Source organism: Gymnoscopelus braueri (genome assembly GCF_963280865.1).
Source record: "Gymnoscopelus braueri genome assembly, chromosome: 21".
In the NCBI taxonomy this organism is placed as follows: domain Eukaryota; kingdom Metazoa; phylum Chordata; class Actinopteri; order Myctophiformes; family Myctophidae; genus Gymnoscopelus; species Gymnoscopelus braueri.
In genome coordinates, this window is record NC_137623.1 from 25,800,255 (window position 1) to 25,818,833 (window position 18,579).

Genomic DNA, 18,579 nt, shown 5'->3' on the forward strand with positions numbered 1-18,579 from the left:
CAGATACTGTCCACAAGATAAGCCTGAGTAATCCGTCACACTAATACTGTGATGGAAAAAGGTAATTTTATTTAAAGTGAACTAAATCAAAATGAGCCTACAGTAGTGACAGACCATTCTAGAGGCATAATTAAATTAGGAAGTGCATGGAAACAATGTATGCCATTTAATAATAAATACAAAGTAGGAATTTGACTAAGATGTCTGATTGGAGAGTACAAATGTACAATATTTTTTATTTACTGTGGTAGGATTTGGAAAGAAGGAAGAACCGTGAGAAAGGAGATGGAAATCTACAATGTTTGAAAATTAATTGACCCACAACTAAACAATGTGCACAGAAAATAAAATAGGCAAAAGAAAATATGTTTATTTCACTCTTAAGTGACAGAAACCAAACTAAACAATATACACATCTTGTAACAGAAAAAGCTGGAAGGTTCCTCTTCAAATAGCTCGTGCCAACTGAAGAATTCAATGTAATTCTGTTTAAATGCAACACCTACATTATAAATATTCTGATTTGAGTACAGTACAAGCAATACAGCAGCATTGAAGAGTGTCTGTATTGTGTTCTTTTCAATGTGTGGATGACTGGATGTGCTGATGTAGAGTGGCAGCATAGGTGGTGCAGGGGGGCAGTTGTGAAGTATCACAGGTCTCTATGCGTGTTAACAGGAGTAGCGTGTCTATCTTAAGGAGTAACATGTCTGTGGATGCGAGGTAAGTCCGCCATGTTGTTGAGCTGTCCTGCACTCATAGGGAGCTTTACATTCGGTGCCCTGCGAGATCAGAAACAGGAAAATAATTTATGAACAATGAGCATTAGATCCGATTATCAGAAACGGTCAACAAACTTCACCCCTAGGATATTTGCCTAACTACAGTGTAGCCTAACTGATATTGCATTTGTTTTCTGCATTGAATTATGACTATACAATTTTTTTTATTTTTTAAATATTGTAATAAACTGTGGAGCTATAGCTGGGGAAATAAAATGTAAACAGACGAAAGGAATTGATAAAGAGCAAGCTATTGTCAAGCAAGAGGAAAAATAATTAGAAAGGAAAACACATTTACTTCTAAATGATGTACAATATATAAATTATGTACAATATATATTTCACTAATGTTATGGATGTTCTCAAAAGGAGTCAAGACATTTCATATTTGTTAGAGATATTTCTTGCCTTGCCTTTTGATGATAAAGTTACAGTGAGGTCTGTTAACAATTGTCTCATATTCTTTAAAATATTTAATTTCCTTCCTTTCCTGGAGATTTTCATGAACTCTGTACAAACGACCCTTATGGGTAAAAGTGGACCTTTATGGACCAGAAATTGACCATTATGGGCCAATTTTTACACACTTACAGTTAAATGTACACAGATTGTACTGTGTTGGATACAAATATAGACTTACGTGTACTGAGTCAATATCAAGCACTGAATTCAGTAACAGACTACAGTCAGTAAAAGAATGGAAGCGGTATAGAATATCGGTACCTCCTTGCTTCACCGCCCAATTCTAAGGGGTCCGAGTGGACTTTGACGCCGGCTCTGCGAGACTGTGCTGGTTTCCTCTTGTGCAGCACGTTAGAGCTGTAGCTGTACCCAGGATGTAGATTCTCAGCCATGTTAAAGTCAACTAGAATATAAACAAAGCCAAAGCAAAACAGTGTTCACGCACACTTTTCACACACCCATGCACATGCACACACACTTAAACACAGAGTTTTAAACTGTATACAAACCCACCTAGCACGATGGCAGCAGGAAATATGGCAGGGACAAATGTGTTTGCAAATGAAATTGCTATGAGTATTTTTAACAAGGTGACACACAATTCAAATAACGCTTTCTTCTAGCGGTCTGCATATTTCAATGAAAAATTACACCAGGTTACGGAGGTGTTGATATTGCCATAACATGGAAATTTGTGTTAATACACTATGATAGAATACTTGAACTTAATCAGGAAGACACACAGGAAGTGCAATAAAAAGCAGAGAAATGGGAATGATGTCTTAAAACTGACAAAAAAGCAGCAGGCTTTGAGTTTTTTACCTGATAAAGGATAAGCGACCAACTGCTGGTTCATGTTTCCTAGCTCCTTTGGTTTCTTCTTGGACTCTTTTGATGCTTTCCAGTTTATAAGGAATTGTCTGGATAAGTCATTAATTTGCTTTCCATCAAGATACTCTGTAAAATTTAAAGAATTTGCACAACAATTATATGCCAAAAAAAGAGAAAACGTCAGTTTGCCTATTTCTGCAAATAAAATCACATAGTGTACAATACAGTGGTAGGTTAAATGTAGACCTATAATATAAAATGCAATACAGTGTAGGGTAAGAGGGTAAGAGTCGATTCAGTGTTATAGTATTTGTACAATATCTCACCAAGTCTTTTGCACACAGTTACCAGGCGGTCTCTGTACTTGTGTCTTTGACAGACGGGATTTCCACTCAGATCCATTCGATGTAGTCCATGCCAGTGGCTGCACACGTCCTCTAACTCCTAAAAATACACCAAAAAGACTTCAATGAACGTTTGTGCCCACAAATTATTCAATTATTTATTACTGGCCATTACTATTGTTGGGGAGGAGTACTTTATTTCTTAGAATAGGATGTGTGTAGTCTTGCAGAGATTATGAACGTACAGTACATCAGCAACAAAAAAAAATCCTTTAACACGATGTATAAGACAATGGTAATATGAAATATAAAGGCTGATGCAAAATGCATAAACAACACGTCAGTCTGTTTTAATAAACAGTGTCGCCGGTGTCGTGTAACTACAGCGTTTTCCCCGGGGCAGTGTGAGCTGGCTCCTCCAGCCAGTTGCCTGCAGTTGTATGTTTATCTAAAGGCCCATTAATCCAAGCCTGGAAATATGAATACTCTCTGGACACGCTCTGATTGTTCATTGCCTTCCTGTCTTGGCCAAAGCGCTTCCACTTTTCCAGCTCGCGCCGCAATCAGTTCAGAGGGGACCCCTGAGTGCCGCGCGCTCCCAGGCTTTGATAAATGATCGTGTCAGGGCCGTCACTCAGAAGGGCCTCACTGAAGAGCAGCCCAGCGCCAAATTGCCCCCCACGCGGAGGCGTGGAGAGCAGCATGGGCTGGATACGCACTGGGCTCTTTCGGCTCTCTGGGCTGGACTAATGATGAGCCAGTTATGAACCTGTATTTGACCAGGGCTTCGATTCCACTGTCCTCTCTGCCCCGCACAGGGCTAACGGCCTCCAAAGATACTCCCCATTTGTCACCCTGGCTGACTGCCTGTCATAATCTATTTTAAAAATCCATAATGTTTCCTCTGGATTCTGACCAAATTGTGCACAAGGAGGGATTGATCCTTTGGGGGGCTGTCTTTGCAGGATCAATAATGGCAGTCGGGTTGTATAAATTATAGGAGATATCTGCTAAAGATGAGAGGTCCCTCTGACACGTGTACAGCAATTACCTGCACAAAGGCTCTCAGTAGAATACCGCTGGTATTGTGTTAAGAGAGCAGTCTTAAATGTGAATTGAGTAATGGAGTGCCTACATTGTGCTGTCGTACTGTGACATGCCAGCAAGAATGAAGGCGATGATTAAAGTCAGTAAAAACTAAGGCATCTAGATTTTCAGCTAATACATCCATTCAAGGGGCCATCAGAGGGGCCATCAGAGTCTCAAAAACCAACAGTAGGTAATTTTTCAAGGTCAACACAGTAGAAACCATATCTCTGCTTCATATGAATCTCCCATAAAGTTCAGTGTTGGTGGTGTTGAGTATCAAATGCAGGACTCAGAGGCGGAGAGGAAAAATCAGCCTCTTAAGGAAGGAGAGAAACTTGCGCTTGTTTAAAGCTGTCAGCGAGGAAGGTCTCAGGGGACTGGCCCGCTGATTTGTTGAATAATTCTGACCCTGTGCAAGGCTTGGAGACTGGGAACCTATGGCAGGATTTGCAGGATTTGGTTCTTTAGCACCCTATTCTCCATATCATTTCACACATCACTGCAGAGAGCCATGGAACTATGTTAATGTTAACCTGATCAGCTAATAGAGAGTGTGTTGATTTTAATGTGCCGTGTCACGAATACTTGCTGTGATGCGATACCGCTTCCCTTTTTGATTGCACAGCATGCACACAATTTCTACTTCTGCCATGCATGAAGAGACCAAAGAACTCTTGAAGGACCTCTGATTTCACAGGAGTAGCATTTAGTAGTGTAAACAATACTTAGATAGATTTCTATTTTTTCTTAATTTACCTCCACATCATGCAATTTATTGTCAGCAGCACAGAGCTGTTTCAGTTCCTTCAACACGACCAGGTCCCTGATGTCATCAATGTCATTGTTGTTGATATTCAGGACACAGAGGGAACTCTGCAAGAAGAAATGTATGCTCATCATCATGGTCAATATCAGATTTATTTGTAAACTAACATAAAGGTTAGTAGACTTGTGCCTTCAAGGCCTAGCCTTTTGTCAGGCCACGATTGTAAATAAGAATATTTTCTTAAATCTTTTTTCCTAGTTAAATAAAGGTTGAATTAAAAAAATATTTTTAAGACTGAGCTTAAAAAGTGTGAAAAGGAAGGACTAGTCCCTCTAAAAGGATGAAAATCACACTGCACTAATGACATTGCACATATTTTGGAAACACAAACATTGAGGCACTATATGATTAACTTATTTTCAAACCTTTATTATAGCATTTCTATGAAAAAAAGCTTCTTAGCAGAGTATACCCCAACTAAACCATACTACTGTGTAATATTCATATGTATTGTCTTGTATTTTGTTCTATGTGAGATAGGCTACCTTCTACTATTTCATACCTTTTCATTCATCTGCATTAATAATCAACTTAGTACTGTATATCATGTGTCAGAATTACGATGAAACACTAGGCTTGTTTCCAAATACGATTATAGATGCAGCTCCTGCTAGATATCCATTTTGGCTCGCAGTTCTGAAACGGCACATGTACAGTATATAGTATGGTGGAACCTTTTACATTTACACAGCAATTTCTTTAATTATCTAAATAAACAAGTAGCTGAGACTTTTTGGTTTGTTTACCCACGGCCCGGGCAGTAAACTAAGTAACTGATTTGTCAGGGCAGAGAGAGAGAGACAGAGCTCTCTTTGACATCATCAAACCCAGCACAATACTGCTTTTACATGGGATCACTGACCTCTGAGTAATGTGAGATCTTTTACACTGGGTGCGATAAGGCCCCATATCGTCACTGTCAGGCGGAAACCTGGTAACCTTGTATTTCATAAATGAATGCCCAGAATCTTGTACTTCAAAATATCAAAATAGCCGATCTACAAAGCTCACAACACGCCGTATCACAAAGCGCTATGAGCTTGTAGATTGCCTACTTTCACAATTTAAAAAACGAAATAAATAAAAAGGAAGATTTTTAAAGATCTTTGTCTACAATGACAAATGACAAATATGGATGCCAGGTTGAAAGAGGTCAAGTCTCTCTCTGTGGATTTTATAAATATTGAACCAATGAAGAGTATTAATAAGAGATTGTGACTAAATAATAACTACATTGCGCAGATTTGGCACCATTGGAACATAGGTTATTTTTTAATTTCCTGCAAAGTAACAGTGTTTGTGTTGCTGTCGACAGCAACGATACTGGAATTGCCATACAGCCTAATGTAGTATGCCCTACATTTAGGTGTGAATATATTGACATATATTTGAAAATGATCACATGCCATACTGACTGAAAAAGAAAATAAATGTAAATGAGAAAAGTTTACAAAGTTATTTTGTGAGGGTGGATGGACCATGGGTTTTCATGTTTAATGTTTCATGCTAACTCCATACTGGAAGTGGGTCAGATAAGAAAGTGTAAATGTGGGTCTTACAGCGAGGGAGAGGAGGGTTCTGGGGTCGAAGAGCAGCTTCTCCCCTGGAGACAGTTTCTGATTCTCCACATGAAGCTCCTTGAGTTCACTCAGCCGCTCCAAGCCCTCCACCACTGTAATGCTGTTTCCACCAAGATACCTGCCAGTGTACGGCGCACGCACACACACACACACACACACACACACACACACACACACACACACACACACACACACACACACACACACACACACACACACACACACACACACACACACACACACACACACACACACACACACACACACACACACACACACACACACACACACAGCAGTGTGTAATTTCATGTAATGAGCACAGCTAAAGGGAACAACTGTACTGGTTAAGCAATTAAGACCTGAGGCAGATTCTACAAATGTCTTCTAAACTGTTTTCTGAAAGACCTATGTTGCTATATCAGTGGTGCCCAAAACCTTTTCCATGTCGGGACCCCAAAATTACATGTATGTGGCCGTGGATCCCCATCTCAAAATAGTTTTGTTCCAGGGACCCCCAGAAGCAAAGATGTGAGTTAAAAATGTTCGCTTTGAAATATATATATTCATTCATAAGATTTGCACACATTTTCAATATTTTTCAAGAGATCTACAAGCTTTCGTGCCGCGCTACATGAGCTTGTAGATCAGCTATTTTTTGAATAGCCAAAGGAATCTAAAATGACACAGATGCTTTCCCGGTTTTGATGGGTTCATCTACTCACAGTTTGGAGAGTTTCTGCAGGTTGGAGAGGTTCTCTATGTGGTCGATGTTGTTGTTCTGCATGTACAGATGCGTGAGATTGGAGGCAAAGTCGAGGTTGCAGATGCGCGTGATTTGATTGTCGTACAGGTAGAGGACTGTGAGGTTTCGGCACACAGAGAGATCGTCCTATACGAAAAGGGCACAATAATAACATGTTGCTTTGTGGTGAAGCACAAAAGCACGAGGAATGCATGGGAATGAATGAGACACAAACATCTCGACCAACTTCTTACAATGTCCTCAATGTTCTTGTTGGAGAAGTTGAGGTGCGTGAGTCTCCTGAGGTGCTGTGAGAGGGAGTGGCTCGTCTTCTTTCTGAAGTGGTTGCTAGATTTAGCAATCAGATCCAGGGTGAGACGCACCATGGCGGCTCGTCACACACACGCTGCCTCAATAGAGGATGCTATTCACCGTCAACAGAGCGTTCAGGCCAGAACAATAAGGACTGGAGTCGTCTGTTGTTGGAGAAAAAATCCCAAATACACACAAGGAGTGAAACAAATGTTGCTGTGTCATGGAAAATGATCCCAAGAGCAAGAGAAATAGCCTCAAGAAATGGTCCTATTTTTCTTCACTAAAACATTTTTAATCACAAGAACAGGGGAAAAGATGAGTCATGTACAGGACTTCCAAATGAATAGGCTGTCAGTCTGGAATTATAGGGATAATTGATGGCAAAAACCGTTATGTTTGTCTAAGTAGATATAAGGGGCCAAAGGTTGGATGACCACTCAATTTGTGGTAATTAGAGCAGTCTATTCCCCAGACAGACGGAGCAGAACTTCCACCACCTCGTCCATCCCCTTACGCCTTACTCATGGGGTTTGTTTATTAGCTTGACATGACATTGAGACATCAAACGCGGGCATCTAATCCTTACTCTCAAAAACAGACATCCTTAAGCTCCATTGCCCATCCCATATCTACTCTGTGTGTGAAAGATGGGGAGAGAGAGAGAGAGAGAGTGAGAGAGAGAGAGAGAGAGAGTGAGAGAGGTGACAGCAGGTCTTTGCTACACTTGATCTGAGGTCTTAAGGCCGAGGCCAGCTGACAAGAGGCTCGGATCGATAACGTTGGGGCCACGCTCACAGAATTAGACCACAGTATCTGACCTCTCTGGGGGGCAGCCGGGCAACACTTCATCATTGTCAAAGCGAGGATGACACCACTCACACTGGGCAAATACACACGTCATCCAGGTTGTAGTAAAATGCTACGAATACCGCTGGATATTGTACTGAAAGGTTCATTAATAGAAGAAGATCGCTGATCTTCGTAAACCAGTGATGGAAGAAGTACTCACATGTTTTACTCAAGTAAAAGTATCAATACTGCAATGTAGAAATACTACTGTTACAAGTAAAAGTCCGGAATACAAGATTTACTTGAGTAGAAGTACAAAAGTATTGGTGTCAAAATGTACTTAAAGTACCAAAAGTTGAAAGTACAGTACTCATTATGCAGAATGTCCCCCCAAGTTTTCAAATGTAAAATCAAATGTCAAAATAATTTGTAAATAGCAGATCTGCAAACTTACAATGCATCGCAAAGCGACGCATTATGAGCTTGTAGATCTGCTATTTACAAATGGCCGAAATGTATATAGGGCTGAAGTGGTTAATGTATATGTTTTGTAATAATAATCAAAATCTACAAAGTAACTAGTAACTAAAGTTTTCAAATAACTGTAGTGGAGTAAAAGTACAATATTTGCCTCTGAGATGGTAGTGGAGAGTAGAAGTAAAAGTAGAGAAAATTGGAAATACTCCAGTAAAGTAAAAAAAAATACCTCAAAATTGTACTTAGCCTAAGTACAGTACTTGAGTGAATGTACTTAGTTACTTTGCACCACTGGTAGCAAGCTTAAAATCACGCTAACGGGGTTAGCTAGCCTCTAAAACGATCTGTTCGCTTTGATCGCTTTATTTAAAATCATTAAGGTAAACTCACCTCTTCAAGTCGACGCAACGGGTTGTTTAACTGAACTTTTTTATTGTTAAAAACATGCCTGCAGCTGATAGTCAGAAACAGGCCTTGAACTGCAAGTCTACACTTGACTGGTTTGTGGTTTGTTTGAAAGGGAGGCGTCAAATGGTTACTATGGAGACCGTGGCATGGAGTTAAGTGAGGGACACATTAGTGTCCGTTTTGGATCCGTAGCAAAACGACCAGTGGTGGAAAAAGTACTCACAAGTATCAATTCTGCAATGTAGAAATACTCTGTTACAAGTAAAAGTCAGGAATTCAAAATGTACAGTAAAAGTACAAAAGTATTGACTTAAAGTACCAAAAGTAGAAAGTACTCATTATGCAGAATGTCCATTTCAAAATCTACAAAGTAACTTTAAACTAAAGTTTTCAAATTATTGTAGTGGAGTAAAAGTACAAGTACAATATTTGCCTTTGAGATATAGTGGAGTAGAAGTAAAAGTACTGAAAACTGTATATAAAGTAAAAAATACCTCAAAATTAACCCCTACTTTACACCACTGAAAATATCACCTATTTATTAGGATCTGTAAATGGAAGCAAAATGTTTTCTTTTATGTCATAGAGTTGGAACAGTATTTAACAAAGTTGAGCATACTAGTACTAACATTAATTGTGCATTAATTGTTAAAATGATGATGGGGAGCTTCATGGTGATCAAATTGATGGCACAGCATTAAACTATATCATGAAGTCTAGTGGAATTCTTTTTAGCATCTGGTAGAAACTGAGCTGCTGGAATTGCTGAGGTATCAATTCAATTCCATTTACTTGCATTTCAAGACCCAATGCCAAGGCAAAAATAAATATAGGTTGAACAGAAATTGATAGACTATGCACAATTTCTAATGCCACCATAGATTTGATCATTAAAGTTGGTCCTATAATCAATGCCATTTATGAATAATTGGTGATGTTGTTGGAGACATATTGTATCAAGTAGTGTTAGGCCTTCAAGGGGCTGAACAAACAGGAGACTGCAATGCAATCCTAATGCTCATGGATTTCAAAGCATACACAAAATCAGTTTAATATTCATGGGTAATTTTAGATCAGTACTAGGCTCTCTGAATGGTATGTGAAGCCTGTATCTGCAAAAGCATAATAGTGAATAATACTTGTGGGCCTACTGTATATAGTTAAGAGAAGAGTCATTACATTTTAAGTATGAATATGCTTGTGAGCTGACACAATTTCACTACATAAAAGAATATTCACCCTTGTCAGGCTGCAAAATGTAGAAAGGCCTGACATGTCTCTGAAACTCGAGGCTCAAATGCTTGTAAATCTGAAGGGATGAAATCTGATACCATGTTTATCAGTTTTTCTCACTACATGTTCGATGTTGTCTATACTACCGCAGCCAGGACCACATTGCTCCAAGTAACAATGCGTATCATTTGTAGTAACATGCCAAGATCACAGCTCACTTCTACAAGTGACCCTTACATTGTAACGTTATGTCAAGACCCGGGTTTCCTGTGAGTGAGTGACTTGTTGACTCCACTTATGCATGCAGGAGCACTTGGCGGGGAGGAAATGTTGAGTGTAGAGCCCCCCCCAAACCCCCCTTCTCCTTACTCTGAACCCTCTTGCTTTCTGATAGGGGTAACCCCTTCACTACACCATGCTTGCTCTAATTCTTTTGAGAACCAAAGTAAACACATATATCCCTGCCCCCTTGGTGGGGGTCATTAGTTCTACAGGGGTTTATAGGTGCCTAGAGATAAATAGCAATTAATCATAAGACTTATCAATCTGCTGCTCTCATAGTTACAGTCATATTAGTATCGAATGACCCCCGTTTGTTATTCTAGTGTATTTCTGATGAACACGGCAAATGAGGTGGAATTCCATAGTAAATTGTGCAGTTTTTATACCAATAACAGGGAATATGCTGAATGCGGACATTGCAAAATGTTAAAGTAAAATAGGTTAGAAATGGATTTTGAGTTATCCATATTTCGACTTGTTTAGAATTTACATACATTTTCTTATTCCACATTTAGTTAAGCATACACATGTCCATCTGGTGATAATCATAATATTTACATGTCCAATGAGTTCAGTATGTTACACTGATCCTTAAATCACCATGGAAGACCAAGCATTAGGTCAGAATACATTCTCCACACTCACCAATGTAATCTATTAAATGTTTGGCAAAAATATGAGCTATTAAGTAGACCATGTGTGCAGATTTAAGAACCTTAACTATTTCTAAATTACATTAAAGATAATCCAATAGGTTTCTTATTTCTAAACCACTCTTTCACCCTCCCATTTATAACATGGCTTAAATCATGGTAAAAGAAAATCATTATGAGAATTGGTGCCAAGGCGCATGTACGTGAGAAAAAGCAGACATCTCTGAAGTCCCGCCGGGAATCTCTCCTCTGCAATACATGACATCAAAAATATACATTTAGCCATTACAATACCATGACAGGAAAAAAAGCTGTGACATGAAACCGGGTCAGAGCGCCGGCGTGTAAGAAAAGGCAGACTCGGCAAGTGTCTGCTTCGATGGAGAGCAGACATGCCGGGTGAATAGACTCCAGTGTGTACAGCTCCCGTTTCTGCGCTGCATCACTGCCGCGCCGCAACCCGACGTGCAGGCGACCCTGCCGCACTGTGTACCAGTGAGAGACAACCTGTGCCGGGAGTTGTTCCGTAGAGACGTCCCGCACATGGCAGCTAGTGTTTATGTTTGAGCCAATGCAGAGGGTTTCAGTTTGTTGTTCCATTATGTAATGTTACGGCGGGCCACAGTTGAATGACTGACTTTGAGTGGTGATAGGCTAGGTTGTGCATAAATGCATAAATGCAACCCCCAGTCTTTGTTAAAGATTTGCGCTGTGCTGCAAATTACTATAATAACCCTGAGTTTAGCCAAAGACAATAAATATGAAAAAAAAGGTATACAATGGGGCTTCAGGCCATGGGAATAATGTCTTTACAATATTTAGAACAAACAAATTTATAGCTCTCCACTAGAGAAAGGATTTAACTTTTTTGCTGCCACAGTATTTATGTTGCATATTATCATCATTCTTGTTCATATAGCATCATTATGCTTTTATTTAGTAATCATGAAATAACATTTCCAAAAATGTGTACTTATTTTTTAATCACCATGTTTTATTTTAAATCTTTCATGTGTCCTGACTCGGATGACAGCATTCACACTAAAGGATAGGGGTAGAAAATTAAAACACAAGTGCTCCAAAGAAAAATGAGAGATACTGCTAACCTTGATGGATAAAACACACATCAGTAAGTGCAAGAAATGCACAAGACAACACTGCAAGGAGGGAACTCAAACTGGCTAGTAGACCGGTTTAGTTTCCAGTGTTGATTTGATTGAAGAGTTTGTCCTTGATGACTTGACACATCAGACCATGTATTGCCTCTATGGTCGTCTTGCAGCTAAACAAATACCAAGCAAAGGGGGGAAAAAGGTACCGGTTAGTTTCACCAGACTCGATAAAACAAGACAGTTTTAACATCCACAAGATATCAGTGGACTTCCACAAGCAACCAATAGGTGCTAAAATAATTCATACTAAATTGCTGTCTGTATTAACAGTACAGACAGTATTCTATCACATTTCTGAGTACAATTTATGTGATTTGGTTTTTTTTCAGCAGCTTTTGGAAATTACAATTAAAATATTTTTTTGATACACAACATAACTGCAAATGCTTTAAAAGGGTCATTTTAGTTTTGATAACTACATGACAGGAAAAAACATAATACAATTAGAAAAACTAGAAAACAAATAGGCCCTTAAAGATATTGAGATGTCAATTAGGATTAGCATAGCTGTTGTAGAGTATTTCATTTCCACAACAGAGGGCCACATCAAATAAAGAATAGTGGCAGTAATGCCATTTTAAGATGAAAGTAATAGATTTTCTGAACTTGAAGCAAGTAAAACAATAGGTCGGGACTCACATTGGTTTTAGGTTATCCTTAATATGTACTAAATCTTTCATATTAATTCAATTGAGACAGTCAATATGTCACACAGTAAAATATCTAATGATGTATGGTGCAAGGTCAAAGATGAACAGACTGACAATAATGAAAAACAATACCATCCATCATTTCATCAGCAAGCTGTACAATCTAAGCGGGGAGCAATGATGACAGTTTGACTATTAAATCACTTTTTATATTGCCCCCAAATTAATATATTTTACAAAATAGTATACACACATAGTGTGATGTACTGTAGCTTTTACCTGTCTCTTGTTGCTTTGGCCAGCTTGTCCTCAGACTTCCTATCGTGTGTGTCCAGACCCAGCATGAAGCTCCCTCTGCCCAGCTGGGCCTCTGACTGCTCTAGCTTCTCAGACAGGTCAAACACCTGGCCTGTAGTATAGTCGGAGTTCTGAAGGTACAACGGAATGTGTGCACATTGTAGCAATTTATTCATGTCCACATAAAGGAGAGCATACAAGGACACAAATCTTAAAGGCACATTCACAAAATCATGGCATAAAGTAGGTCTGTCACACACACACACACACAAGTTTTATCCCGACTAAAGGATTTTGCAGATTGGTAACAAATATGCCTAACTGGTTTTGGACATAATTGGTATGCAAAGTTGCAGTGAAAAGAACTCGCCCCCCGAAAAAAAAGTTTGCTTAAGGTGAGGCCATGTTTTCAGTGCAAAAGATAAAGACGACACAATGACACGGGGGCCTTAAATGCGGTGACAGTGTAGCAACTGACAAAGCCCTTCACCAATAGAGCAGCCCGTTCTTGACATGCCGTCAATTCATCTTCATCCAGAAGTGAACACCAAGAGCCCGACTGTTTGGATAAGCCCGATGTCCATTTAGGCTGTTCAGTCAAGCTCGGACAGAGCGACTGCATCCACAATGGGAATTCACATGAGGGGCTTTCAATCTCAAGAATGTATTGGTGAAAAGAGAGATGATCCACGGAAAACCACAGCAGCATCTCTCCGCATCTCAGTCTGGGGTTAGCCCTACATTTTATTAATACGTATCCCCCTTGGCACAACGCTTATGGTACATCCAATTCATAGGGGTTCTTCATCTTTTGTAACTCAAGGCCCACCTGGGTATGTGTCAAACCCACAAACCAAAATAAATGTCAATCTTATATATATATAAGATAAATAAGGGGCATTCTGAACTGAAAAGTATTGATATTTTGCTGGTAGCTGCTGCAATGATCGAACTAAATATTCTGCTTAGATTCCTCTGAGACCCACCAGTGGGCTGCGGCCCACCGGTTGAGAATGGGCTGGATATAATATTATAAACGGCAGACTTTTATGAAAAAGGCTACATCATTAGGCTATAATGTAGAGTGACCAGACGTCCCGGTTTGGCCGGGATTGTCCCGATTTAAAGCTGCGTGTCCCTAGTCCTGACAAATATCTCTAAAACACTATGTCTTGGTTTTTAACATTCATTACAAAATTGTCACGGTTTTCACCAGAATTACAATATTAATACTTGTTTTCAGTGGTTGCATTGCGTAGAGGTTTATCATGTTCTTTTCATGCTAAACATGTTCACCTAACTAACCCAATCAGAAAACATCAACGAATGCATTGCGTGTCTGAATTCAACGCAGAGGCTGATGTTTGTCAATCCGTCGTTGCCTGTATGCAACACCTATGGTGCGTATACATGTAAGCCTGCATGGACGTGCATGAATGGGTGCACGCGTGCACGACGAACGTGCGCATTGACTTAAGGGTCCCGGCTTGAGGGGCTAAATATATGGTCACCCTATATATATGTACTTATATATGTGTACTTAATTTGTTTATTTGGGCGGGGCGATATATATTCATGAACACAGCAACAAAACCGTAGAATTTGAATGCAGTGTAAATACGTCGGAGTTAGCAAGGATGCACATTTATATCCGTAGTCCCAACAATATGTACATCAAAGACAGGGGGCCAGAAATGTCTTTTAGTTAAATTCGATTAACTATTTATACAAAAATATTTATGTTTAAAAGAATCACAACTGTAATTTTGTATCGCCTACATACCGTAAGCAGACTTGAAGAACTTAGGGTATTGACCCAGTATTTATTCCAAAGGAGCTCCAGGAGTTTTCTGTCAAGGGAGGACTTGAAGTAAGTTACCTCCAAGGCATAATACCTAAACAAAGAAAAGAAAAGCAAACTTATTATCAAGATAAAATCAGTTTTACAGTAGAAAAAGGAAGTGCATTAAAAGGGATGTGCATTAAAATATTGCAAATACTGCAAATAGTTAAAATAGTTGTCAAAATATCTCCAATATATAAATGGAGATATTAGCGTAAGAATGTAGATGAATGATCAACACTGACTGTTTACAGTGCACACCGAAGTCTTCAATCTTGTTCAAGGGGATTGTCTGATATTCTGACGGTCCTTCATCCGGAGGTTTGTAGCCCTAAAGACCCAAAGAAAAAAATGCTGAGATTTAAGCAGAGAAACTGACCGTTTCAATTTTCTTATTTCTCATAACCAATATATTATAAGATTTATATGTAATAACATTAAAAAGACTACATTTAGAAAATGTTATACAATAGGGTAATTGAAAACAATAAATCCATAACTTAATTTGTGACTATCAGGCTGATACTGATACCTTCGGGTAGGTTCTGAAGGCGCCAAGGTTGACTTTCCCTGCCGATATGGTCCGAGTGGGGTCGATCTACAGGGAGGAAAATACAGTAGAACAGGAAAAGGCAGTCAAGGGTCATATAAACCTCAAGAGACGACCACAGCTCGACCACCACCACTGCAACTTCCCCCCCTTACTGTGGCTGCCAGTGTGCTGAAAATACACACTTAATTATATGATGCCCATGGCATTTAAGCTCTGAAAAACCAGTGAAGTGTAAATACTATATACGGTTACAAAAGCCAAATATTTGCCTGTACTTCAGGGAAGCCTAGGCTACAACCATACATCAACAACCCTGGAGAGGACGCCTAAACCTGATTACGTCTTGCTCAGTTACTCACGCATGAATTTCAGTCCTCAAAAACTTAGAAAAGATCTTGCCTCTCTAAATTGAGAAATCTGAACAACGAGACTCTGAACTTCTGACTAAAAATGTAAAAGGATCAATATTTTTCTGAACTTACCACAACGGCTACGAAAGGCTCCTGAAACTGCTGGTTGAGCATCTGAGTGCTGACATCTATGCCGGAGAGCCAGCATCCGTAGCCCGGGTGACTGTGGTACCAGCCAATAGCGTTCTCTAGACGCCCAACCTGATGGATCAAGTTATAGTTGGTTGGTACTGAAAAACTAATATTAGATGTTGACTTGCATGTTAAGAATCAATTTCACCACATACTAAAGCAAAAGTACAAAAAATATATAATAATAATAATAATAAAAAGGACAAACTGAAATGTATATTTAACTGAACAATTAAACCCAAAGAGCAAGCTGTCCCTTGGAGGACCTCACCTGTTTGGCATTTTCAATGTAGGCAGCCATGTATTCATAGGCTGCAGCCTGAGCGTTCACCCGGGTCTCTGTGCCTTCCACTGGCAAGGCGAAGCTGTCCATGATGTTCATGGTCTCACCGTCCACCTTCCCCAGCATCAGACCCATCACCTCCAGGTTGCCTCCTGACCTGGCATGCATCACCATCTTCAACAGGGCCAAAGCTGAGACCTTGCAGTATTTGAAATAGTGATGGCTGTGGATAAGCATGAAAACAATGTGAAATCATTAGAGATTACACTTACAATATATAACATACCTGTAACCTTACAGCGTATTAGCTTGTTTTTTTTGGGGTATTTTTTTTTATACCTTGGAACCCATCCAACATTATACTATTTAACACAGACTGGGGGATTTAACAATGTTGTTGAAGAGCAGTGTTGGAAAAAGTACTCACATTTTACCATACCACAAGGTAGAAATACTCTCTTACAAGTAAAAGTCTGGTATTCAAAATGTACTTGACTAAAAGTACAAAAGTGTTGGCATCAAAATATTATTAAAGTACTAAAAGTTAAAGTTAGGCAGAATGTCCCATTTCACAAGGTTTCAAAAATGTATAGAAATCTCTTGAAAATAGCAGATCTACAAGCTCAAAATGCGTCTCATCGCAATGCGTGATGAGCTTGTAGATCAGCTATTTTCAAATAGCCGAAGTATATAAAGTGTTGAAGTAGCTATATATGTATGCTTTGCAATAAAAATCCAAATCTGCAAAGTAACTAACTAGTTTTCAAATAATTGTAGTGGAGTAAAAACACAATATATTCCTCTAAGGTGTAGTGGAGTAGAAATTGGTTGGAAGTACTCCCATGAAGTAAAAAATACCTCAACATTGTACTTAACAAGCGCAGTACTTGAGTACATGTACTAGTTACTTTACACCATTGGTTCTCAAAGTGGGGTCCGGGGACCCCCAGGGGTCCTTGAGGGAGTTCCAGGGGGTCCCCAGCTAAATGATAGGTTAGGCACCAAATGGACCCTCATGGGTCTGTAACTCTGAGAGTGTACAAATTAAACCAAATGGACCATAAACGGGTCCATTTGGTTCCATTAGTACACTCTCAGTGTTAAATTGACATAGATTTTACAATATAAATTGGGGTCCAAGAGATAGAAATGCCATTAAATGGGGGTCTGTAGCCCTAATGCATGTCAAACTGGTGGTCCTTGAAATTAAAATGGTTGAGAATCACTGCTAGAGCCGCAAAAATCAATTTTCAATTGGGGGTCCACGGGCTAATAAGTGTCAATTTGGGGGTCCTTGACATGAAAAAGTTTTTGCTTTACACTGTTGAAGAGTGGTAGCTGTAGCATGTAGCATGCTAGCTAAGCTGCCATGACCACGTTACAAAACAAGCAAGGATCCATACAGTCCATATTGTAAATAAGAGGGGAAACATCTCTCCGTTGAATCACATGTTAATAATACTCACTCCTTTGTCCAGGGCTTTGCTGCGAGGATCTCTTGCTGCTGCTTTTTGTCATATTTGTAGATCTCATCAACCATCTGGACCTCACTCATGCTGTTGGACATCTCCCATGTCTTCTGAGCCACACTGGACCCTGCCATGCTGATAATAAAACACAATAATACAACTATATCACTCGTAAAACCCCTAGACCGCTAGATTTAAGTTGGTTATTAAATGTTCTCGAGATGTCAATATCTAGCATAACAACAGAGTCAAATATACACTGGTTCAGGGAGCCATGACAGTCAGTGTTGCCAGATTTTGCGAGAGAAATAAGCAACCAGGTATATGAAAACAAGCCCCCCAAAAAAAGAAGCAACTATTGGCCACATGAGCACTTTAAACCATTTAACCAAGCATTGGCTATTTAAAAATTGGCTATTTAAAAATTGGCTATTTAAAAATAGCCAATCTACAAGCTCACAAGCTCTACAAGCTTATAGATCTGCAAAAAATATATATATATCGAGGAAAAAATTGGAACATTTTGGAATATTTTAACAACTGGTCTCTGGCACAAATACATTTGGGGGTCCTTGACATGAAAATGTTTGAGAACTTGGTTTAAACAACATTTAGGGAACATGCCCTAAATAAGCAACTTCATTTAAGGAACAAGCCCAAAAAAACACAACCCACAACTACCAATATTTACAAGCAACTTTACAGGAAGAACAAGCCCAAAGTCGCTTATAGTAAGCAGACATGGCAACACTGATGACAGTGGATAATACCATACCAACCAACCATGGGCGGTATGGATGTTTATGTTGCCTTATAGGTATGGAAATGTCCAATTGTACCTCTCTGGAAAAATCTAACATCCAACGTTTGTTACATTTGATTAATTTATTTGAGAAATTCTCTTTCAACAATATGATATTCTTTTAGACTATTTTAACGGTTAGTTGGAAACAGAAC

General features: G+C 39.3%; 2 protein-coding genes across 2 annotated transcripts; both read right to left on the reverse strand.

Annotated features, from left to right (window-relative positions):
- Window positions 1-350: 350 nt before the first annotated feature.
- ppp1r42 (protein phosphatase 1, regulatory subunit 42) lies at window positions 351-8,700 on the reverse strand. The gene is made up of 9 exons (XM_080417566.1): window positions 8,628-8,700; window positions 6,911-7,132; window positions 6,637-6,803; window positions 5,894-6,032; window positions 4,265-4,381; window positions 2,402-2,519; window positions 2,067-2,201; window positions 1,506-1,647; window positions 351-782 (listed from the first exon to the last, which is right to left on the reverse strand). The coding sequence occupies exons 2-9, from the start codon at window positions 7,040-7,042 to the stop codon at window positions 695-697; spliced, it is 1,038 nt and encodes a 345-aa protein (XP_080273692.1). The 5' UTR covers window positions 7,043-7,132; window positions 8,628-8,700; the 3' UTR covers window positions 351-694.
- A 3,119-nt stretch (window positions 8,701-11,819) lies between these two features.
- Window positions 11,820-17,911, reverse strand: cops5 (COP9 signalosome subunit 5). The gene is made up of 8 exons (XM_080417783.1): window positions 17,620-17,911; window positions 16,142-16,376; window positions 15,811-15,939; window positions 15,308-15,373; window positions 15,021-15,106; window positions 14,716-14,827; window positions 12,915-13,063; window positions 11,820-12,095 (listed from the first exon to the last, which is right to left on the reverse strand). The coding sequence occupies exons 1-8, from the start codon at window positions 17,754-17,756 to the stop codon at window positions 12,008-12,010; spliced, it is 1,002 nt and encodes a 333-aa protein (XP_080273909.1). The 5' UTR covers window positions 17,757-17,911; the 3' UTR covers window positions 11,820-12,007.
- Window positions 17,912-18,579: the final 668 nt, after the last annotated feature.

Bases quoted from the DNA above. Each gene is read 5' to 3' on its own strand.
- cops5 (XM_080417783.1), bottom strand. From the start codon at position 17,756: ATGGCAGGGTCCAGTGTGGCTCAGAAGACATGGGAGATGTCCAACAGC. The intron at 15,374-15,810 runs GTAAGTTCAGAA...TCCTCCCTGTAG, and splicing joins AGCCTTTCGTAGCCGTTGTG to ATCGACCCCACTCGGACCAT. The intron at 12,096-12,914 runs GTAAAAGCTACA...GTATTTGTTTAG, and splicing joins GCCAAAGCAACAAGAGACAG to CTGCAAGACGACCATAGAGG.
- ppp1r42 (XM_080417566.1), bottom strand. From the start codon at position 7,042: ATGGTGCGTCTCACCCTGGATCTGATTGCTAAATCTAGCAACCACTTC. The intron at 1,648-2,066 runs GTAAAAAACTCA...TTTATATTCTAG, and splicing joins GGTCGCTTATCCTTTATCAG to TTGACTTTAACATGGCTGAG. The intron at 783-1,505 runs GTACCGATATTC...CTGATCTCGCAG, and splicing joins TTGGGCGGTGAAGCAAGGAG to GGCACCGAATGTAAAGCTCC.